This window comes from Ananas comosus, linkage group 16 (assembly GCF_001540865.1).
Source record: "Ananas comosus cultivar F153 linkage group 16, ASM154086v1, whole genome shotgun sequence".
NCBI lineage: Eukaryota > Viridiplantae > Streptophyta > Magnoliopsida > Poales > Bromeliaceae > Ananas > Ananas comosus.
Window position 1 is genome coordinate 4,014,291 of NC_033636.1, and position 24,417 is coordinate 4,038,707.

The 24,417-nt window shown below is 39.1% G+C and overlaps 2 protein-coding genes across 2 annotated transcripts in view; both read right to left on the bottom strand.

Annotated features, from left to right (window-relative positions):
* On the bottom strand, window positions 8,569–11,786 carry LOC109721937. Its single transcript, XM_020249765.1, has 8 exons — window positions 11,768–11,786; window positions 10,906–11,197; window positions 9,873–9,944; window positions 9,708–9,775; window positions 9,475–9,622; window positions 9,304–9,384; window positions 9,117–9,209; window positions 8,569–9,034 (listed from the first exon to the last, which is right to left on the bottom strand). Exons 2-8 carry the CDS (start codon window positions 11,173–11,175, stop codon window positions 8,933–8,935), a joined length of 834 nt encoding a protein of 277 aa, XP_020105354.1. The 5' UTR covers window positions 11,176–11,197; window positions 11,768–11,786; the 3' UTR covers window positions 8,569–8,932.
* Window positions 11,194–24,417, bottom strand: part of LOC109722596 (UPF0481 protein At3g47200-like) — a 46,457-nt gene continuing 33,233 nt past the window's right edge. The window contains exon 2 of the mRNA XM_020250692.1: window positions 11,194–11,197. Coding sequence (XP_020106281.1) covers window positions 11,194–11,197 — 4 coding nt within the window. The remainder of the gene's footprint in view (window positions 11,198–24,417) is intronic.

Below are 24,417 nucleotides of genomic sequence, written 5' to 3' on the forward strand. Positions count from 1 at the left end.
TATATCTTGTATCCCTTCGAGGTGAACGAGACCAATCCAGGCTGGGTGGATAATGATTCGAGGTGTGTCAGGTTCCTCAAGGTTCCTAGTCGAGGTGATCCAGCGTTAGGACGACTTGTGCTTCGTATGTATAGCATAGTTTTAATGCTAGCTTTTCCGGTTAAGCCGCGTTAATGTGAAGCATGTAACCTTATCGAATTTAGGGACAAAACCGAATCAAGTTATGGAGTGCAATTCGAAGGTTTTCCGTGCTATAGAATTGGTGTTGTTGTGCGCTTTGGTGTTTGATATAGGACTTGAGAAGTAAAGTGACTTGAAATCTCTATAAAGTAGAGAACATATATACATGAACGTATTTATCTTTATATTCAATTCAGTTGAATGACTTATGAACAAGTGTAGAATACACTTATGAAACGTAGAGAACAATGACATTCTCTTTTACTCGCTTGATTACATGTAGAAAACTATAACATGCTTTATGCCTATGTTGATAGAGCCATGATAGTGGAAAGATTCTAATGCCATATGTAAATTAGCATTACTCCTGCATGCTTACTAAACTAGTGGATTCTAGTTGTTGTTAATATTTGTTATATTGAAATGTCGATCAAAGGATCGAGAGCGAGAATATTGTGAACTAAAAGATGAGAATTGAGACATGTGGACAGTGGAATTTGCTTGCTTGCCATCGTGCTCATTCGCACACGCTTGTGAGGGTCGCTCCCTACAAGCCGGCACTCCGGAGTTGGCCTACGCGACAGTTGCTCGCCCGTGCGGGATTGGGTGCCGAAGTGGATTGCCGTGGGGAGTATTTACTACCACGGGGCCATTAGGCGCGGCGCAAGCTGGACTACCTTGGGTAGGTCCCTGTGAATGAAAGGAAAGTACTAAATGAAAAAGGACAGTAATGAATGTTTATTACTTAAAGTGTACAGTAGTCACTTTTATGTTCGTGCTTATACTCATGTTTATGTTCATGATTACAGAAGTTGCTATATCTCTTTTGTGCAAATAGTTCATTACTGTAGAAAGCTATTACATGTTGATTACATGCTTATTACTTATTAGCATCATGCTTATAAATCATGCAATTATTGTTATTGCTTTCATTTAGTACATCTTGAGCCTAGTGGTGTAATTCGCCGAGGCTGGCGGCTTACCCACTGGGAACTATTGTTTATAGTTCTCACGCCCTTTTGGTGGTTGTTTTTACAGAGCCATCTACAGGAGAGGCTAGGGATCGTGGCAAGGGAGTCGCGCCTAGCTAGGGACTACTAGGAGCGTGCTAGTCGATCACCTTGTTGCTCGGGCTACGGCCGAGGGTGATGTCCCTATGTATAGAGAAACCACCTTTGTATCTATCCTATTTTTGTATCCTCGTGATGTATATGTACTACTTGGACCGTGAACTACAGTTGTGATACTTCTCTTTTGTCGAGATTTTGGGATTGTACACTCTTTGTTCTTTTGTTGATATATATCGACTTGTACATTGCTCTGATATCAGGATAGGACTTTCTTTGTTTTACTTCCTATCGACTTGTTGCTTGTAGACGCCTTATATACTGCAGGTGTATGGCGGGTCTGTGCACGTGCCGGATATGCTTCCGCTGGTACCCGGGCGTGACACTGTGAGGAGCACTATTTTTATATCCTCATCTGTATGGCGATAGTGCTCATATCTGCAAGTGGATAAGAAGGGCGTTGGCCCTGAATGGCTCCGAGACCTATAAGGGAGGGTGTGACCTTACAGATACCCTTTGGGGACTTACTATATGTGTGGAGTCGTGAGGCTGCGACTATGGGAAGAGGGCGGTTCCCTAAAACACACACGAAGCGATACTAACGCATGGCCATAAAAACACTCACCCACTGTAGTATACTTGGTTTTTGGGTTGCTTGTGGATTTCAGCATCTGAGGCTTGACGATACATCTGGAGAGTGTCGGGACAAGTCAGAGTTGTTTTGGCGCGAAATGGACGCAAAACGGACTCGACGCGAGGCGATAGTGGAGTTCTGACGCTGAAATCCGCAAAGTGCAGGATTTCAGTGTTGAGTATCGGTACGGCATCGGGCTGGTACCAGTACCCTGTGTGCGAGCTTGCGGGCTGAGAGGCCGAGTACCGGTAACCAAATCAGGTACCGGAACTCCAGCTGTCATGTTGAGTTGGTAGGGGTATTATGGTCTTTTTGTGTTGGTGGTTATCCACACCACCAACTCTCCCTCGTATTTATCCACCTGAGGGAGAGTAGCTTGCTTAATTAAGTTCCTCTCTCTCTCAAGTGTTAATTGTATGCTTGGTGAAGGCCACGGCTTGAGCTCGGATCAACGTCAACGTTGCACCGGAGAGCCATTCGAGCGTGTGGACGTCACGGTTGCGCCGTTGGAGGCCGGGCGAGCGCGTGATTTTCTCTCCTTTCGACTTCTCGCCGTGGTTGGATTAGCGTTTTGAGGTGGGTTGGAGTTTACCGAAATCGTCGAAATATCTTCTAAGTTTTAGCATTTGTTGATATGAATCATTCATTTATTTTCTTGCTAGCATTCGAATTCATAGATTAGTGTTTAAATCTAAATTTGGAGTTAAGCTAGTAGTTTAATTTTACATATTGGACTTGGAATTGACTTAAGAGAAAACTATAGATCCAACATTGTCATTTTCTAAAAAATATCAGATTTAGCTTTAGGAGCTGTGGCTTGTTTGTATCACCGCAGTTTGTATGCGGTGGATATCTAGATTAGTGTAGGATGAGTTTACGCTCGTGCTGGGGTGCTGAGTTTATTTTTACAGTAGTGTGCAAACTGTTCCGGACTTTCGGATGCCGTCGCGGTGGACGGTGGACCTAGATTTTTGTATCTGCATCAGATTGTGTCGAGGTCACGTGAGCTTTGGTTGTTAGACTAGTTAGACCCATTTGCTTTGATTATAGCCTGCCTAATTGAGCTCGGCAGAGACACGCTTGCATACTCGGTTGGGTAGCGCTCACGAGTGCGACTCCGGAGTCGGGTTTTGTGCGTCTGTGTTGATGTCGTGGTGTCCTGGTTGAACTTGCTCTCCACCAACAACCCAGCGTGGTGTTTGTTGGTGTAGCTTCGAAAGGCGATGGGTGCGTTCACAGTCCCTAGTCAGAATGGACTAGAGATTGCATCTTGCTTATATCTACTGATAGCTAGTGTTGGTTAGCGATAGTATAGTGGCATGTAGTTATAGAGTTTTTCCAACTTCCTTTACTATCCTTGAGCATACTTTCTGTAGACTTGTGGGTGAGCCGTTGAGGTCGGTAACTGTCACGCATCGAGACTCGCCTATTTGGTTGGGTTCGGGCCCGCTAACAGACCGCCGAACGAACAGAGTTTTTCCTGTACATCCTAGGCGTCGCAATCAATACAATACAAGAGGTTCCAACTAGGAACAGTATTCAATCATAGATTGCATAAGGAAGTGTCAAAAACATAAAACATCTAAGCTATTACAAGCATTAACACCACATTCTTTTTACATATTATATTTTCGTTTTCTTTTCTTCCAAATACAATCAAGATTACAACAATAATGCTTCTCTACAACCCCTAGTTAGGCCGACTAGGGGTAATGCTATCTCTGATCTCTGTAGTAGGGCGCTATCTACGGAGCTTTTCTCGCGCCGCCGCGCCGCTCACGTGTGAACCTATATCTCAAAAACAACACGGGGGTAAGAACTATTGTCCATAGTTCTCAGTGGGTATTGCTACCCAAGAGAAGAGCTCGACCCACTAGGTCCGAAGGAGGCACTGCAACATGTTAGTCCAACAAGTATCCACAAATATATATATATATATTTCATCAAATATTTTAGCAACTAACATTTATCATGTTCATACCTCGCAACATGCAACAATGCAAATCATGCAACTCAATATGCAATGAGGTAAGTAGATCTACTAATTCTACTTTCTGTTTCGCTATCCACGGCTCATTCAATTGATATCTAAGTCTTTCCTCTATTTTAGATTCATATCATTTACAATCTGCTCATAAGGTTTCATTTACCTTTACCATTGACTCATAAGGTTTCTTCTACCTTTACCAAGCTATCCACTCAACTCGATCTAGAGTCAATCCTCCGCGGAATACCGCGTAAAGTCAGGCTCGAGGTGAAGGACGTCTCACATGCACCTCAGCCTTAAATCCACTCAACTGGGATACCAACTGGGATGCCAATCCATTCTGCTGGGATTCATCCATAGCTCACAAGAATGTCACCAAATCTCACTGGCTAACCAAAAGGTTAAGCCCGACTCACATCTCAAATCTCGCCGGTGGGTAGGCCCCGCGCTACACACACGCGCTCGAGACCGTCTGCTAGGTAATCAAGTTACCCAAACGCGATGTCTACTCCGGAGCTCACTACTTGGGGTAGAGCGAACACGCCAAGGTTACAAAGACTATGTGAGTATGATCCAATCCCCTCACTGGAGGATAGTTAGTGCCTCTGCTGCACTAGTTCACATGCTACTACTCAGGAAATCATCATCTATTCCTAAGTTCATGTCATAGTGTCTCTACTACACTAGTCCAAATGCCACTCTTTGGTTTACATGCTACTACTCAAGAGATCATTAATTATCGATCCTAAGTCATGTCATAGTGTCTCTACTACACTAGTCCAAATGACACTCGATCTACTTGACATTCTACTTGTCCACATCGAGTATCATAGTTTTCATGTTCTTATTTTCCAATGTCGAATTCTCTAATCGACCAAGTTCAACATGCATAGCTCATCTATTATGATCCACAATATGGCAACATGCATAGTCTATCTCATGCATTCATATAGCCTCTATGTTATGCATTCATCTAGCATCTCATGGTAGGTAACAACAGCAAGCATAATATGATTTTTACATTTACATTATCATGTACAACCTACCAAATATATATGCATGCATCAATAGTAACCATGCATCATTATTATAATCTATGGTAGTTCAATCATAGCATTCATCTTATGTGACTACATGTTTTGCAACTAACTACCATTACATGCATCAATAATAAACAACGCTCCACTTCGACATGGAAGTGAGCTAATATCTTCGGTGAGCACAACCCACCTCGCAACACTCTCCGATTGCTTGTCGACACTTGCAATCGGGCTCCTGCGGTGCACAATATCCGGTTCGGCTCGAATCTGCAATCGATCACCGAACGCCCGCTAATCCGCGACCTAGGGTCACCGATGGCTTATCTCTAATCTTCAATTAGAGAACCATAGGGTTTAATTAGGTCAAAACCCTCTAATTTCCCAACCCTCATTTTGAGCCCTAGCATGTAATTAACCTCCAAATATTTTAAAATTAAATGGAGCGACATGCTAGAAACACTCTAGAGACTACTAGAGCACTAAGCATAAAGGATTTAGCCAAACCCTAAACACTTATCAAAATTGCGAAAACCGAGTCGAAGGCATGCCGCTCAACCGGGCGCACGAAGACTAGGTCCATCGCTTCCAACGCGTTCACAAGCTCGCTCTACGCCAACGCCGCAAATTTGAGAGAGAGATCTAGAGAGATGAGAGAGATATTTAGAGAGAGAAAGGGAGGGTTTCTCTCTCCCTCTCCATACGTGTGTGTGTGTGTGTGTGTGTGTGTGTGTGTGTGTGTGTGTGTGTGTGTGTTGTGGGTGTTGGTGTTGGCTGTGAAGAAGAAGCCAAGTAGCTTCTATTTATAGTCAACACCCCAAAAACACTATTCATATTAGCAGTTTAGCAGCTCAGAATCTGATACTTTTCGCCGGAGCCCTTCTGAATGTCCGTTTGGTCTCAAATTTGACAGCCAGGCTTGGTTTTCCTTACTAAGAAAAAATATATCTTAAGTTTTCAGTTTCGACCATTTTTTATCACCGAAAGCTCTACCGACAAAAAGTCTCTAGCAGATAGCAGTCGGATTTTATATTTCACTTTTTGGATGTCAGAATGACATTAAACTTTAAATCTAGCCTCATAAAAATAATTCCGACATGTTTCTAGATTTTCATAATTTTTTGACACTGTGCATTTTCTGCTAAAATATCAATCCCCTTTTTTACAGAAAATTCTAAATCTCCTGTTTCCATTCCGGTTTCAGCACGAGTCATTCCAGACTTATATTTTATTTCTTTAAGTCCAATAAAAATAGTATCTCACACTATTTTTATTTACACTTAATTTTGTATTAAAATCTGGTATATTATAGTAGCGATACCCACTGAGGACTACTTATTTTTGCAGTAGTTCTCACACCCAGTTATTGACTTCTTTTTGCAAAGCCTTCGTCCGCAGTTGCTGCTGTTGCTGATTTGGATCGTGGAAAGGGAGTTGCGAGCTAGATCCCTTCCTTCCAGTCTTGTTGCTATTCTAGAGGAGTACTAGCTGCAGGTAGTTTTGGTTTTTGGTTCTTGTACATACTGATGTTAGATACTCGCTAGAGCGAGGGATGTTTGTATCTGGGAGACTTTGTATGTATAGTGAACCTGATGTTTATTTCTATTCAGTTCAGTTTAGCAGCTCTATACTTCTAGTTGTAGCTTGAATCTGTTTACAAGTACAACTATCGCTTCGTATACAGGAGAAATTCCTTTGTATACGGCGAGTCTGCCGGCGTGTCCGGAAAAATGCGTAATCCGGGGTGTGACACCTACTTAGAACCTAAAAGTTGTACCATGTGTGATGTAAGGTATCGGACTTCTAAAATCATGAAGTTACGGTGTACATTTGGTTGGAAGACCATTTGAAAGGTTCCGGTGAAATTCGGTGAGGCCCGGAAGCATTCGGGCGTTTCGGTGTGCGTAGGCGCTAAAACGGAGCCGAAAGGCTATGTTGGGCCGTGAGCTAAATCCGGCATTAGCGTGGATGAAAAGATGATGAAAACATGCTCGAAAACANGAGATAAATGTAAGCTAATGTTTATTTTGGAAGATGTAAGCTTTTTATTATGTCTTGGAAGTTCAATTGTATTATAAAGGCTGAATGAATGTAATAGATTGATGCTCTCTCTTTATCATTACTTGTATGTTCTATACTTGTATCTTGCTCTTGGTCGTTGTGCACTGATTGTGCTCTCGTTGTAATTATCGATTGTGTATGTATTCAAGTTATTTTCCTGGGAACTTATTGTACACAATCTTGTTGTTAGCCTTGGGCGGACAGGGGAGGTGCTGTCCGTCCGGCGTCTGTTCGACGCGCCCGGGCCGAACCAAATTGGTAGCGGTCGCGGGGCGTGACATGTGATGTTTGTGAAAATTCGATTCACCGACCTTGGTTCAAGGCATAATCCACCATTGTGCCCTCGGATGTACATTGACAAGCACTAAGTGAAGGTTTAAACTCGAAAGGTACCTTTGCCGAATACGTGGTATAAGAGATCCAGCATTCTTTTGAATTGTTTTGAATTTCAGTTTATTTGTTTTCTTTATTTCATGTTTTAAATTATGTGGGGGAATGTTGGATTTTATTGGATTTTTATGATTTAAAACCTGTTAGGCTTCTTGGGCAGCCCAATGGGCCATGCTTTAGAGCCCAACTAAAGTTTTCATGTGAGGTTTAGTCTCACATTAGAAACTAAAAGGGTGTTGTTGGTATATATATATTCTTTTATTCTCAAGCTAGTTGCTTAGGAGAAAATGAGAGTTATGCTCTCGTTTAAACACATGCACGCACAACACGAGCACGAGCCGAGCCGGGCCGGGCCGGACGGCGCGCGTGGTTCATACACCCGTTTTATTTTATTTTATTTTTATTTTTCGGTTTTATCTTTATCATAATCCTAATCCTAATCCTTATTCGTATAATCTTAGGCTTATCTTGTTTTACACGGATTTGATGCGTTGAAGCAAGATTCTGGTCTTGATTATATATATTGGAGGAAGTTGCGTGAGTTCAACAAGAACCCGAGCATACCTAAACCCTACCTCGCATTTTTCTAGTTTGTCGCCATTGATTTTTTGCGCTGATTTTCGCCGAGCTTTATTTGTTGGATTTGAAGCTTGTTGGGTTGGTCTTGTGCCACCTTGAAAGCGTGCCGACGGGGTGAAACGTGGGCGTTGTATCGCTGGAAATAATTGCCGGAAAGCCTCGCACATGGAGGGGTAATTTTGCTTCTAGGACAGTACTCTGCACGCCTCGATCCACAGACCTTTTCTAATACTTTTCTTTACAGTATTTATTATTTATTTTTTTTTTTCAGATCTTTTCTAAAACTGAAATTAAACTTTCGAATTATTATTAAAGAATATTGTAATAAAAGATCAAAAAAATTTTCCAACAATAGCAAAGGATAATACAACTTCGTCTATTACTGCAACATACCAACTGTTATGAAATAAACCCATGCACAAGCACTGACGCAATGTAGTTAATTTCTTGTGCGACCACAATTATTTCGTCATCCCTTATGAGTGAATAATGTATGAGTGAATAATGAGCATTTGAGCCTGCAAAAAGGGCAATAACACTCTTTGACTTGATTCAAAACACCCTTAAATTTTTTCCATAACAGAAAAGAGGGAATTTACTCAGCTTAATTTACTGAAACCAAACTTTGAGAAATAGAAAAATATAAAGGCATATCAAGCTATATAACAATTGTTTTCCACGTAGACATTTGAATCAGAACACTTAATTTCATTCCGACCTGAGGGAAATAAATACACACTTGATTCTTTTTGTTCTCATCACACCGCACACTTCATCTTCATCAGTACGAAGAGAGTGGCTTCTTTCGAGGATTGCTTCTCTAAGGTATACGTATATGTTTAACGTGTATATATAAAATGTCTTAAAAAAGTGTGACTATCACTAAGCAAATACTATCTGTGACTTCGGGACTTCAATTCATTCACGACTTTTTTGGATAATTGGGAGATTGCTGAGAGTTCCTTTCACGATAGCACAGCTGCGGTGCTGAAGCTCACTACTGCACGTGGATAATATGATGTTGAGGTGGCAATGGCTGCGAAGGCTGCTGCAAACTGTCAGGTCCTTCGTTTTCTGAGGTAGTTGGCTCATTTATTACCTAAAAAACAAAAATGCATTATTAGGTTGATGATTTGAGGTTAAGATTTAATAATTAATTAAGCAGTTTTATTTCCAATTACCTGCCGTTGGTACTGCCGACGATGAAAAGCGGTAATGGCCCTCAACATCACATAGAGTGGTAAAACAAGCCCAGCGGTCCTCAGAAGCACAAACTAATTATTTAATAGGAGTGAAGTGAGAGTCCTCATACAAAGTGGAAGCTCGTACTAGTAAATTCGACGAGAATGGGTTATAATTCAAAGTTACCGAGAAAAGGGCTAGAGAATAGAGTTCAGCTCCACTGAAGATAATTGGAAGAGCATCACGAAGAACCAGAAAAAACATGAACTGAAAAATGGAACACTATTAGATTAGAGAGGTGATTTAGATTATATTAATTGGCAAGCTAGAAAGATAGTAATGGAATTAGTTAGTTACCATTACGGCAACAGAACGGCAATACATGATGCTTCTTCTTGCATTTGACGCTGAATAATCATCGGTAGAGGATCCAACAACATCACGCTCTGTGGAATTTGACGGAATATACCTAAGGTTGTAGATTTGTTGCCTCTGCAAATTTTCCCTGAAAGAAATATCACTAAAATTAGTTAGCTGATGAGGATTAGCAAGGCATCTGGGGTTTTATCTATTTGCACCATAGAAGATACCTGAAATTCAAAGGAATCCTCCCATAAATGAGCAACTTTGGAGGAGCAGTATAATTAGGCTGAAATTGCTGCTCCAAGAGCGTGAAAATAAAAAGGCATTAGTCAAATTAATGATCTTACAAGGTTCAAAGAAAGAAAATTGAAGGTGAACAATTGATTTATTACCTGGAGGCATATCTCGCACGTAGTGCCACCCATTTCATTACACCACCTCTGAACACATTTACGATGAGCGAACTGCAAACGGATAAAAATTATTATATTTGATTCGCCGAGTGCGGCTGCTGTCATTAAAATAAGTGAATTGATTCCCCAAATTTGAAAAAGAAGCTGCCAAAATCTGAAAGAAACATAAATTGATCACCGACCCTTCAAAAAGAAACCTTCGCTTAATTTTGCATTTATCATCCATCTCTAGGATATAATATTGTATAACGCGAAGATTTTACTCTGAGAAAGAACAGTTGTCATTTCATCAAAGGGCCTCGACGCGTAAGACTGAAGAGGACAACTTTAGTAAATTTTTTATCATGGCACTAACTCCACTTTGGAAGAAGACAACTCATGTGGAAAACAAAAAGATACAACACTAAGAACCTTGTGTCAGACATAAAAGATTGGAACGCTAATAAGAAGACTAACAAGAAGTTTGCTCCCAATATTTTCAAGATTAAGGAAATTTAATCAAGCATGGAACGAAAAATGCTCTATGGATGATGACCAAAAGAAAAGTCACCATCAACTATCATTTTCTAAAATCTGTTATCTTCAGTTTTAAGCTTCTGTGACCAATCAGTATCAATTTTTTTTTTTTTTTTTTTTTTTTTCTAATCGACACACCGTCAACTTTTAATAACTGTCTTAATACGCAGCTATTTCTGATAATCTGAATGGAGATATATATATATATATATATATATATATATATATATATATATATATATATATATATATATTTTCTTAAAAAAAGAAAAGAAAAAAATTGACAGCTCTGGAAGTTACCAGCTGTAGCAGATACATCAACTGAAAAATTAAGTATCCGGTCCGGAACAGTTAAATTCAACAAAATCACGATTCGGACCTCATAGGATTCTCGATCTATGGCAACATATATATAAATTGAGCGAAGGAATCGACTGTATTACGATTAAACAGGATATAATTAATAAGAGTGGAGAAGGGATTATTATTCATTCACCTTCAAGCTGCCACAGCAGGAGCAGGGGGTCTCCAAGTTGGCTTGGTCGTCCTCTTCCTGGCAAATTCGGCACTCTGCCAATTTACCGGTGAGCCTAATTCCATCCCCAATACCACCACCATTCTTCTCCTTGTTAACGGTGGATTCGGACTGAGGAGTCGATGCGGGTGCGGAGGAACCAACCAAGGCCTTGTTTCTGCTCTCGATGGCCGCCTCGAGCGTCGACTCCGTGATCAGGCGATCTACCAGCAGCACAAAATGATCCCCCATCCTAGCCCCTATTGGTTATCACCTGATCAGAACAAGCAAGTGTTTATCATATCATAACAATTGTAATAACTCTAATTATAACTATATATATATATATAGCTGTTTGTATTCTCATTTTTTTTTTCTTTCTGTTTTTTTGAACATGCTATATATATATTCCACAGCTTGTTCATTCATAGACTACTATAATAAAGAGCTAGTAGGAAGGATGTAAAACCATATATAAGCCACCAAAGCAGGGTATGTTTTGTATGGAGAGAAACCACAAGCCAGGCAGGTATATATGTAAGAGTGGAAGGAGAAATTAATTAAGGAAGCTCCAGGTATTAATAACCAAACAAGGATGGATTAACCATTCAAAAAACAATTACCAGCTTGAGGCTAGAAGGTACTAGCAACTATTTCAAATTAAAGGTCCTTCTTCCTTTATCATTAGGATGGATGATCACACACACACATAGGATGCAAAACATAAATTAATGAAGAGGAGAACATTAATTAATTAATTAATTAGAAACCCAGAAGCAGTAGGAACCCATCATGACATGACTAAGAGCAAAGGAAACCATGGAGATAATAATCATTTCCTCACCTGAAGAAAGGAAGTATCCCCCCCCCCCCCCACAACAGCTAAAAACAGTAAAGGATACAGTGTTTTCTTTTTTTTTTTTCTATATGGTTCCCAAATAGGGCACTTCTTCACTTTCTCCACACAGAAAGGAGGGAGTAGGAGAGAAAGGAGACTTAGAAAGTGGGATTTGGATATCTTATATCCCCCCCCCCCCCACAACAGCTAAAAACAGTAAAAGGATACAGTGTTTCTTTTTTTTTTTTCTATATGGTTCCAAATAGGGCACACTTCTTCACTTTCTCCACACAGAAAGGAGGGAGTAGGAGAGAAAGGAGACTTAGAAAGTGGGATTTGGATATCTTAAGAGAGAGAGAGAGAGAGAGAGAGAGAGAGAGATAAATAAAGAGAGAGAGTTGCGTTTCGGAGGAGGAAAGAGCGGAGGGAGAGAGAGAGTTAAGAAAGGAGAAACCAAAAGAGATGCAGTGAGGCATTGGCGTGATTATGGAGGACTCGAAGGTCAAATCTGAATTAATTAATTAATTGAAGTATCAAAGATAACTTGCTCCTCCAACAATCTTTCCCTCCAAATCATTCATTCCCGGGTTACTCTTTCCACTCCCTGTACCTATCCCTTCGTTGCAAACCGCTACCTAAATTGCAAAACGGTCCTTGTATATTTCGCTCAAAAGGAAAAAAGAGCTTTCTTATAAAAAAAAAAAAAAAAAAAAAAAAAAAAAAAAAACTCTTACACAGGTTGCACTGTGATCTCTACTTAATTCAAAAAAGTCTTAAGCGTCTCTTGATTAATTAGTTTTGTTGTTTGAGTTTTGTAAATACAAACTCTATATGATAGAATATATTCCGTCGAAGATAAATTGCTCGCAATTTATGCATGCATTTGTAACAGTTGTTTATAATAGCAAAGTATTAAAATTAGCCGTATTTCTTTTGCTTTTATATATTTTTTCAAGAGATGTTCTTCTATAACTTGTTAATTGGGATGCATGGTAGGTTAATCGATAAGGATAAGAAGTTTGTCAATCACAAAAATAATTACATTATTCTATTAAAAAAATAAGAAGAGACAAAAAGAATTATGCCAGTTTTGACTTTTATTCAGATAAATTATTAAATCTTATTGATCGTCCCTAGCGCAAGTGGTAAAAGGCTGATGATTGATCCTCGATGTCCCAAGTTCGAAGTCTAGTTACTGTGCCCTAATTAATAATTTTGTCCTTAATTTTAACTCCCTAATTAATTAATATGGGTCTGAGAATTAATACTCTAAAAAATGATTCCAAGACAAGCTCAAATTAGTGTTTGGGAATCAAAGATTCCCCCCAACATTGCTTGTTTATTTACCAACCAAACTACTTACATCTATTCATCCTATGCTAACTATTAAATCTATTCATCCTAGGCTAACTATATATACTAAACCTCGCTATTCAATGGTTTTTAATTGCCTTTTGAATTCGAGTATATATAATAATTAAACTCCATTGATTGTTCTGTTCTAGCTAGTTCCCATCTCAATATTCAAGCTCTTTATGTTGGGTCAAATAGTTATATATTATGCACTACGAATGGTAAAAAAGTATATTAGAAAAATTTTGCATTTATCCCCTTTAGTGGTAATAGGTTTGTGCAGATTGCATTAAAAATATATCAAGAGAGATGATTTCAATAGTTTTATTATAAAAATAATATATATATATATAGAGAGAGAGAGAGAGAGTCCGGCTACTATACTTTTATAAGTATTGGCTCCCTTATACTCATATAAGTTTTCGGCCCTTAAGAGAGAGAGAGAGAGAGAGAGAGAGAGAGATATATATATATATATATATATATATGAAAGCTTTCATACCTCTGGAGGCACGAACATTCAACAAAAGCTACTATCCTTTAGGCTAAGCTGCTAGCCGAGGTAATTTATATTAGATGGTATAACCTTGATAAATCTTTGGTTTAAAATATTAAAAAACTGTAATAAATAGTTCGCTAGTTTTACAGATTTTTTACTGATAAAATTACCGGCTATATCGTGCAAAAATTCAAGTTGACACATCTTCATAGGTTTAATCTACTTTTAAATTATTTTTTAAGATGAATTGTAGTTATCATTCTGGTTATGAAAGTTAAACTTTAAACTCAGGAAATAGTGACAAAAAATACTCTAAAAGTAAAAGTTGGCAAGTAAAACTCCGATGAGCAAATGATCTGTTTGCTTTAGTTTTTTAATACTTTAAACCAAAGATCCATCAAGGTTGTCGCATCTAGTACAGATTGCCTTGGCTAGCGGTTTAGCCTACAGGGTAATAACTTTTGTTGAATGTTCATACCTCCGAGGGCATGAAAGCTTTCGTATCCTCGGATCGCGCGAGAGAGAGAGAGAGAGAGAGAGAGAGAGAGAGAGAGAGAGAGAGAGAGAGAGAGAGAGAGAGAGAGAGAGAGAGAGAGAGAGAGAGAGAGAGAGAGAGAGAGAGAGAGAGAGAGAGAGATATATATATATATATCCGATCCCGTTGATATGAGAATACTCATATCTGAGGGGATCGAACATGAGTATTTAAAAATTGGCAACTAACTACCCTACACACCAATCCTACTACCACCAAGGGTGAATTTTATTATCACCAGGGGATCCCAACTCATCCGTCAACCAATTTATCATACTAGATTACCTACTTTTACTAATTACTTTATTAANAATACAATCGGTAGCAAACGGCACGATTTACTACCGATTTATTTTCAATGATAGGGCTTCCAAATTGATGATCGACACCGTTAAACATGATCTAAACTATTTAAACTATCTGGAAATCAAATTTCACACATTTTCGATATTGTTCTCTTGTCCATCAAGTGAACAGAAAAATGAATGGCCGGAAATGAATATCCTTCAAAAAGTGATGATACAATTTTTCTATTTGAGATATAGAGTCTAGATCTTATTTTAAATAGTTTAAAGAATTTTCTAACAAAAATTTAGTCCGGCTACTATACTATTATGAGTACGATCGCCTTCGTACTCATAAGTCGTTTTCGATGATAGAGCTTCCGAATCAACGATCCATACCGTTAAATATTTTCTAGAGCATTTAAAACTACTAGATATCAAATTTCATAATTTTTCAACATCATTTACCTTACGATCAAAAGCTCACCAAATTGACAATTTTTAATGGCCGGTATGGGATACTTGCTAGTTTAACGGTGTAAAAGAATCGGAATAGGTTGAATTTTTGATAAAAAATTCTATTCACTGCCTAGATAAAGATCAATAACTCCGATCTTAAATCAAAGGATCCGATCATCCATTTTTAGGATGTCGTTCGATTTTGACCGTTTATTTTTCGCCCGCTTGATGAACTTTATTATGATTTCGAAAAATTACAAAATTTATTTTCTAAAAGTTTTAAATACTCTAGATCATATTTAACAGAGTGGATCGTTCATTTGGAAGCTCTAACATGGAAAACAACTTATGAGTACGAAGGGTCAAATACTTATAAGAATATACTAGCCTTACTCTATATATATATATATATATATATATATATATAGACACGTTTTTAGCCCAACTTCTTTTAACCGAATAATGTTTCTAACGCAGCGCTACCTCAATACAATATAGACCCTATAGTACATTAACTAAGCTCCTTTGATTAGGAGGTTCTAATTCCCAGCTTAATCAAGGTCTCTTTTATGAGACAATTAGTTATAGCTTAAGGTTCATACCTACATAGACCTAGTTTGATAATGTGATAACAGTTGGGAGCCGAATTCCCTGATCCTTGACCCCGTCAAAGATCTTTCTCGGGAAGCGCGTTAGGATGCGGAACGGCTACGAATAGTGACCCTCGAAGTTTGCGCCCTTTGACCGGATCAAGCGATTCGGCTGACGAGGGATCAGATCAGCCGAGTTCGAAAACTCTATTAAAGATTCGATTCAGCTAGAATGAGCCGAATGTATGAACTAGCCACAGATTTGACTCGGTAGATGAGCCGAATAGAAGAAACACACACCAGTTGTTCGGCTTAAAGAGCCGAATGCTTTTTCTTATATTGAATATAACTTGGGAGAACAGTACAGAAGTCGAGTGTGCCTGAGGGCATACAGATTCGGTTGGTCTACTTAAGAAATACTCCTAAGGAAAGCAGTAAATGAGGGAAAGTAAAAGTTACAAGTAGGCTACTCCTAAGAAATGCGAGGAAAATACGAAGAGAAATAAAAGTGGCCTTATGCTCACGGGGAAAAGACCTTTTTTAAGGGCGTTATTGGCCTATTTATAGATCGCCCCTGTTGATCAGTTATTGCCTTTCCACGATCGGCCACTATTCTTGATTCTTCGGACCACTTTCAGCCGATCGGAACCGCTTGCAACCGCTCGCGGTTGCTGTAGCTTCCCTTGATTTGCGCGGCAGTTTTGCTTAAAAATCCCTCTAATGCTCCCAGTGCACGTCAAGATCATTACCTTTAGATGGAATATTGGTGTACCACGTGTCCGCGTCTAATTGGCTCAACAATAACTAAAAGTATCATTTTTATATTGCAGAAGATTCAAGATATTTAAAAGTGCTTACAATCTTTTCTTTTTTTTTTTTTTCTGAATGCTTTTAAATTGAGATTACAACCACCACTAGAGAAGCATGCAGTGCAATTGTCATCAGGGAAACATATAGCGACATGCTTCTTTTGTGATGGTTACAAATGAAATTTCATAGTAGAAAAGAAGAAAAAAATCGAAAGCACTTTTAAAATTTTTAGATTTTCTATAGTAAAAAAGATAATACTTTTACTATATGCAATTGTGGTCATAACAAATAGGATAAGAAAGACATCTCACCATCTTTTTGCTTAATTGATAATGTTTTCTAGCAAGTGGCAAAGGGTTTGATGGTTAATATCCGAGGTTCCAAATTCGAATCCGAGTGGATTCACATTTCTAACTAAGTTTATTGCTAAATGAAATAAACGAAGCGGGTAACGTGCTACCTATCGCTCAAAAAAAGAAAAAAGAAAAAAAAAGATAATGTTTCTCACTCCTTTGGTGGGTTTCTTTAAATTTCTTTCCAAGTGTCCATAGTTTTTAATTAAGGAGTTAATCAATTCCTACAAAAGAAGTAAAGAAAAAAAAGTACATAACTTATCTAAACTATGATCATTTTGGTTTGGCTATCAAACCTTTCAAAATTTTAATTTTATCATTCAAACTTTCAAATTTGTTTGATTTTAGTCAACTAATGGCACTTTATTTTTAAAATTTGAATGCATTACTTATCTTTATAGGTTTACTTAGTATATTTCATATATACAATTCTTATAATCGTAAATTTATTAATGTAATTAACTTAAATTTTAAGGTCAAAATGCTATTGACTATTCAAATAAAATAAATTGAAAGATTGGATAATAAAATTAAAATTTTGAAAGGTTAAATAGCTAATTTAAAAATAGTCTACAGTTTAATTAAGTAAGTTGTGCATGATTTTACCAAAAATAAATTAATGCGCACCCTCTTGAATGTCAACAATTGATCGATTCTTTTGTGGAGATCCTTTAGACTTGTTAGTTCAACTGTCGATTCTTTTGGAGATGCTTAAGTAGGACTTGGTAGTTTAACTACTTTTCTTTCTATTGTAGGCTAGTGCTCTTTCAGTATATATATATATATATGGTTAATTACTACGTACTGTATCGAAGCCTATATATTGAAATAATAATCAATTTAAGGGAAAGATGGTTTGGGTCAAGTTTGAATGATCTCACAACTTTATTTATTTGCTTTAATTGTAGACAGACGTATCTTGGACTCTTCCACTTCTGGAATTGAATACTCTTAATTAGTCAAATAAAGTAAAAGTTTTATTAATTTTTTTTATTACTGTATCAAATTTATTAGTTTTTTTTTTTATCATTTTGTGGCAAAATAAAGCCGGCATAATTAATTAAGGACTAATTAATTGTTAGAGCCACTAATTTAATAAAATTTTTACTTGACTAGGATAACTCAAAAAAAAAAAAAAAGAAAAAGAGAGAGAGATTAAAAGTTACAAGGGTGCCAATGAATTAAAGGTGATGTTTCAAGCCCATTATTATTTGCTGTATATAAACAATACCTCGTATTAATTATTAGATACGGGATAGTTCGCATACAAATTTCTAAAATATTGAGGGGTGGGCTAATTTCAAAACGACCGATAGTTTGGGGGGGAAAATACTTCTTGTACACTCCCAAATTTAGGATTAGCAAAAATTCAAATAGTTTTTAAAAAAAATAAAAAAATTGACGTGATAAGTAAAATATTAACGGTCTTGAGATAGAAGGGGTGTAAGATATATGTACAAGGTGAATCAATAGCATTGCTTATTTGATAGCACATCTTTTTTTTCTTTTCTTTTTTTTTGAGAGATAAATAGCACGTTATCCGCTTCATTTATTTCATTTAAAAATAAACTTAGCTAAAAATGTGAATCAACTAGAATTCGAACTTAGGACCTTCGATATCAACCATCAAGCTCTTTGCCACTTGCTTTGGAGACGGTCGCTGATAACGTGCTTTTGATAACACGTACATCTGTTGCTTAAGGATAACGTACTTTTGTGGCGATAATTAATTAATCAAATTAATACATAGGCTAGCTTATGAGATCACGGAGTCCATATATATGATGATATCATAGCTTACCCACTAGGTGAAGTAGACACCATGATTGCTGAAAAAAAAAAAAAAAACCAATTGGATCGCAACACTCTGAAGAGATCATAAAAAAGGGAACTTGTTGAGGAGATGTGAGGAGGTCAACCAAGCGATCTCGAGTGAGAAAATGATATCTCAATTTGAAAAAAAATGTGGGTTGGGGGGGTTCAAGGTTGGAAGTTTGGTCGGTTCTGTTTGGTTCGGTTGGTTACTTAATTCCCCTCAAGCAACAATTTAATTATAAGACCTTTTTTCTCCTTTTCTTTTTTGTTAATTTTTATTATGTTTTCTTCTCTTTTTTTAAAAAAAAAAAAAAAAAAGAAAAAACCTATGTTGTGTCATTTATAGAAGCAGCCCAGCAGAGATAATCCCCGAGTGGCTGAGGAAGGTTATTTCTGATGACTAGAGCAATTTTGTTTTACAAGTTATTAATTAAGCTAATCCATTTTGGCAGATCAGATAATTGGTATCCGAGACCCAAATTCGAATTCTAGTTGATTCACCTAAGTTTATTTCTAAATGAAATAAACGAAGTAGATAGCGTGCTACCTATCTCTCTCAAAAAAAAAAGAAAAAGTTATGTTACGTGATCTCTAATAAAAGCCAGTTACAAATTAACGGGGCTAATTAAGTTCTAGTGGTTGGCGCCCTCATCGGGGTAAAAACGGTCTAAAGTGATTGGATTTTTGACAAAACCATATCGGCATCCATATTTTTGAATTCTTAATTTGAGGGGTATTCTCGAGGATATCCTTAGTAGAGTTTGGATAAAAAGTACTTGTAAAACAATATATAAATATTTTTAAAGAAAATAAAATAATTAATTTATATCAGTATATTTTATATAAAATAATTTTATGCGACAATTTATTATATAATATTTTAAGTAACAGTTTAATTTATATATATCAATATATTTAATTTATTTTTATAATAATTTATTTTATGTAACAATTTAGTATATATGTAATGTAATATATTATACTAGCAGTTTCCTTATAATTTTAATTAATAATACTATAAATTTCAAAACAAATTTAAAAGAATTATATAATATATGAAAAAACAATTTAATATATATAATACTTATGTCACGCCCTGAGCCCGGCCTATTTGGTCGGTTCGGATACGTCGATCAGACGCCGAACAGACAGCACCTTCCCTGTCCGCCCAAGACTCAACAACAAGTACAGAGCAAGTATATAAAATGCACAGCGGGAACCTAAATATACTTGGCTTGTACGAGGGCAAGCAATAGCTAAAGTGAAAGTACTATCTAATCAACATACAAGTAATATAATTAACTTTAAATCACATACATGCATTAAACTTTTACATTTGCATTCTTTTCTTTATTATTATTTCTTCTCTTTTACATTACATATTCCCAAAATAAAGCTCTTTATATTCTAACATCAATTAAATATCTTTAGTACATCATTCATACAACTATAATTGTCACGCCCCGAGACCGCTACCCATTTGGTCCGGTTCGGGCGCGTCAAACAGACGCGGGACGGACAGCACCTCCCCTATCCGCCCAAGGCTAAGCATCAAGATTGTGTATAACAAGTGCCCAGAAAAACAACTTGAAATACATACACAATCCACCACAACAACGAAAGCACAACCAGTGCTAACAAATAAGAGCAAGCGTCACGAGGAGAAACAAGTGAACAAAAGAGAGATTTCTAACTATTACATCCATTCAATTGTTTAATACATTAGATTAACTTTACATTCTTCCAAAACATAAACATAAAGTTCACAATCTTCCAAAATACCTCACCACCTATACATCATCTACACTCATGTACATAGGTAGCTCTAATGCAAATAGGAAGCATCTACTAACCCTAGGGCACTAAGCCCTTACCACGATCCTCGACCGGCGCGCTCGTACTCGGCCCTGCAACAAAGTGGGGTGAGAACTATTGTCACGGGGTTAGCCTTTTCACCTAGAAAATCCCCGCGCGGCGCTCAAGTGTCGCACACCGGAGCCAGCCTTTTCAAGCCCTTAACACGGACAAGTCTCCAAGACTTAACAGCGGAATACCAATCCAAGCATTTTGCCAAGCTTGCTCCTCTGCGAAACTTATAGCCCTACATTTCGCCTGTAATCGAACCCCTCATCGGACTCCTCGAGTTCTCAAAGAGCAACCCCAATACCAAGGTTGGCCACCAAGCTTGGTGCATCCCGTCTTGCCAACTGATCTCTCCTCGAGAGTGCTTCATAACCGAATGCCTTGCTGCCTTCATCACTAGCTCCAAGGACATTACAAGTTCTCCCCCAACTTGTCCCATATGAGTATAGCCAAGCGTCTCGCCTCCCATGCGTTTCACTCCCGCGACTTAATCCGCACGCCTCAAGCGTCAAGGTCCGGGCTTCGCAACATCGCATGCCACGAAGGGCACTCATAAACATATCTGTCACCAACGTGCCTCATGCGCCTGACAACGTCCGTGGCCATACCGTATACGTGGCCTGTTCGCTTGGTCCAACGGCATACATCTGAAAAGCCACCCAAGTGTGCACCACAAGCTCACCTGTCTCCCAATGCCAACGACTTAGCGTGACACCCCGCACGCCCATGCTTTGCACTTCCGTGCTTCGCATCCAACCCGTACGGCTCTCGTGTCCCAACGCTCCTAGCAAGGAAACCAACAAGTCCACACCGTGTTTCTCGACCGTCCACTCGACCCTCACTTTGCCGTGGCGCTCCGCGCCCTTGACTCCCATAGGTTCACCTCATAAGGCCCCATACAAACGAACCGGCTTTACTCCGCATCGCTAGCCACTGGCCCCGTCTTTGGCTCGACCATGCCTGGCCTATCACACCATTGGTCCAGTCTATCAAGGTTTACTATACGGATACCGATACCACTTGCCCAATTGGGTTCCGCCCCTCGAGTCTCGTAGACCTCCCATTATATGAATTCTCCCTCAGCGTGCCTCCCTTTAGCGCTCCTATTGAGTCTCGCCTTTTTAGGCCATCGCGGGCGTCCCACCCCACGAATCCCCGCTCGGCACACTTGTCTTTGCGAGCCTTGTCCTTTACGAAGGACCATCCGTCGCTAGACTATCCCTCATCCGCTCGTACGCTCTACTACAGAGATCCAAGCCGGCATAAGGTAGCGCAAGCGATCCTAGGAGGAAAGCCTCCCGGTATTCCCCGCTCCGTAATGTCGTCGACCTCTCGTGTCTCCGACATTACCCTAGGCCCATGTCCCTTCAACCGTCCAATACCCAGTCACACGGAATGCTAGGCTTGGCCACTCCGCTAGCCAAGGGACGACCCATGTCCTATGGGTCGACGGGGGAGTCGGGGCCACTAAAGAAGTGTCCACCCTTCCTCTATATACCCAACGAGGCATCCACCCCTTTGGCACCCCGGGGGTACAAAGGTGCCCACCAAGGGGTACGTTTTGAAACCCTGCATGCGGTACCAAAATCCTTGCCATGGAATAGGCCATTGCTAGGGAATTATCTCCGTAGACTTGACAGCAGCTCTAACCTTACGGAACGCTTCAACTCTGCAACTCCATAACTTCGTCAACCCAAGTGCCTACCAAATGTGGCCCCCAAAGGTGTCATGGTTGAGTCCCAGCGATCGACCTGTGACAGGCTCTCCCATTTGAACCATCGACGTCCTCGTCGATGCTCCACCACTTCAAACTCTGTTGCTAGCAGTACCACTCTCCCAGACCAGAGCCACCCACGGCCTTGGCATCTCATGCCACACTGACCTGCCATCGAGTTCTTCTGCTCAACAATGCTACTATAAAGTCAATCGGTCCTCCTCAACCGAACACCTCATACACATATTCTGTCCTTCCTTGAGTTAGAGCTCCTCAGCCTTGGTACCTCCCTCGCACCACACTAACTCCTTCACGGAACCGGAATTCAATACTGCTAATCCCTCGGATTGCAAGGTTTTACTGACACTCCTCTATAACTTGGTTCTCTCCATCGGAGCTACTCAGCCTCAACGCCCACTTCGCCCTGACTTAACCAAAGTTCCTCGAGTCCAGTAGCCAACCTTATAACTCCTTCTCAGGAAATAGTCCTCCGACTAAAACTCCCCTTCTGGGATTCAAGGTCATATGTCCATCCTCCTTGGAACTTAGGGGTTAGACTCCAAACGCCCCTCCTCTTGGAGCCCTACACGCGAATCAGCCCGCTGCTCGTCTTCACCGTTGCCCCTCAACATACCTTGATAACATCAGACTTCAGTGTTTGATTTGAGTTGGTGAGTTATGGAATCCGGCGGGAGGAAGCTAAGGGCCCGACGGGTTAGCCATGAGATTGAGTAATAAAAATGGAATCTTGCATTCATCATAAGCATTCTATTTGAGCATAGCATTGATTATATTGCTCAGGCATATTAGCTGCATTTATTTAGTTGGTTACTATCTATCTATTCTTCTATTATGCCTGATTTAGACCTAGTGGGAAAGTTGGCGAGGTCGGCGGCCGAACCCACTGGGAACTTTGTTGTAGTTCTCACCCCTCTTTCTCCACAGAGCTGGGACCAAGTGAGCCAGCCGACGATCGCGGTAAAGGTATCGTGCCATAGTTAGAGACCACCCGAGTTCGTTTCACATTTTGGTTTAGTTGCATACTCTTTATGTATCATCTTTTGTACTTGATGATTATAGTTGTATTAAAGATGTTTAAATGATGTTAGAATGTAAAAAAGTTCTATTTTGGGAAATATGTGATGTAAAAAGAAATGATGCAAAGAATGTAAAAGAAATCTACAAGTTGAATGCATGTATGTGGTTAAAAGTTAATCATTTTACTTGTATGGATATTTAGTTTAGTACTTTCACTTTGGCTATTGCTTGCCCTCGTGCAAGCCAATTATGTATGTTTCCGCATGTGCAATATCTCTACTACTTGATTTGTACTTGTGTTGAGCCTTGGGCTGATAGTGGAGGTGCTGTCCGCTCGGCGTCTGTTCGACGTGTCCGAACCAGCCAAATTGGTACGGTCCCGAGGCATGACAGACCGAATAAGATCAATGCCTCCAGTATTAGACATCTCGAATTAGGCTTCTGGTAAATCAATTTCGACCTTATCAAAATGAGGTTCTCATAATGAATTAAGGATTGACATGGGTAATAGCACTCATTTGGCTCATAGGGGATAGTACGTGTTGCACTTTAACCATGTGGTATGTTTTATTTGACTATAATCATTTAAGGATTCGTGGAGCACCTATGGTGCATACTTGATATGGTGTGTTTTATCTGACTGTAATCATGTAAGGGCTTGTAGAGCATCTACCGTACATACAATGTATTGCACGTCTTTCAGAACCTCACTACCTATAATTATGTGATCATCCTAGAATCGTCGTTATGCAATATTTTAGCAGGTCTCTTAGGTTATTTATGTGCCCTAAAGACCTGTTTCTCTGTGATAGAGAGCAATTGGATGGTGCCCGCTACTCTGATTTAAGTATCTATGGTCACTCTTATGATTCGGCCGGACGGGCATATTTAGAAAACAATTAGCTATATTTCGTTAACATGGGCAGAATGAGAAGTACTCATCAATTTAGTTTTGATTTGTATGTGTTTTGACCTATGACAAGTCTGGGCTTATTACTATTTACAAAACAAATGGACATGTTTTAAATAAATCTACATATATGTAAATATGTATTTACAAGACGTTTACTTAAAACGTCAAAGAAATTGTCCATGTAATGAACCATTGTGGTCTTGGGTTGAGATCTTTGCTTCTAGTATTTCCTCAACCAATCCAGGACAGGCTAACACAGAGAGATGTACCATGATTAGTCTGGTGGAGATTTGACATAGTTGTCATGCCCCGTGCTCGAGCGGAAATACCATTGGTAACGTGGCTAGATCCGCCATGTGTATAAGGCTCCCTCATATACACGAAGCGACAAATCACAACAATCAATTCATTTAGATAAATAATGAGTTGA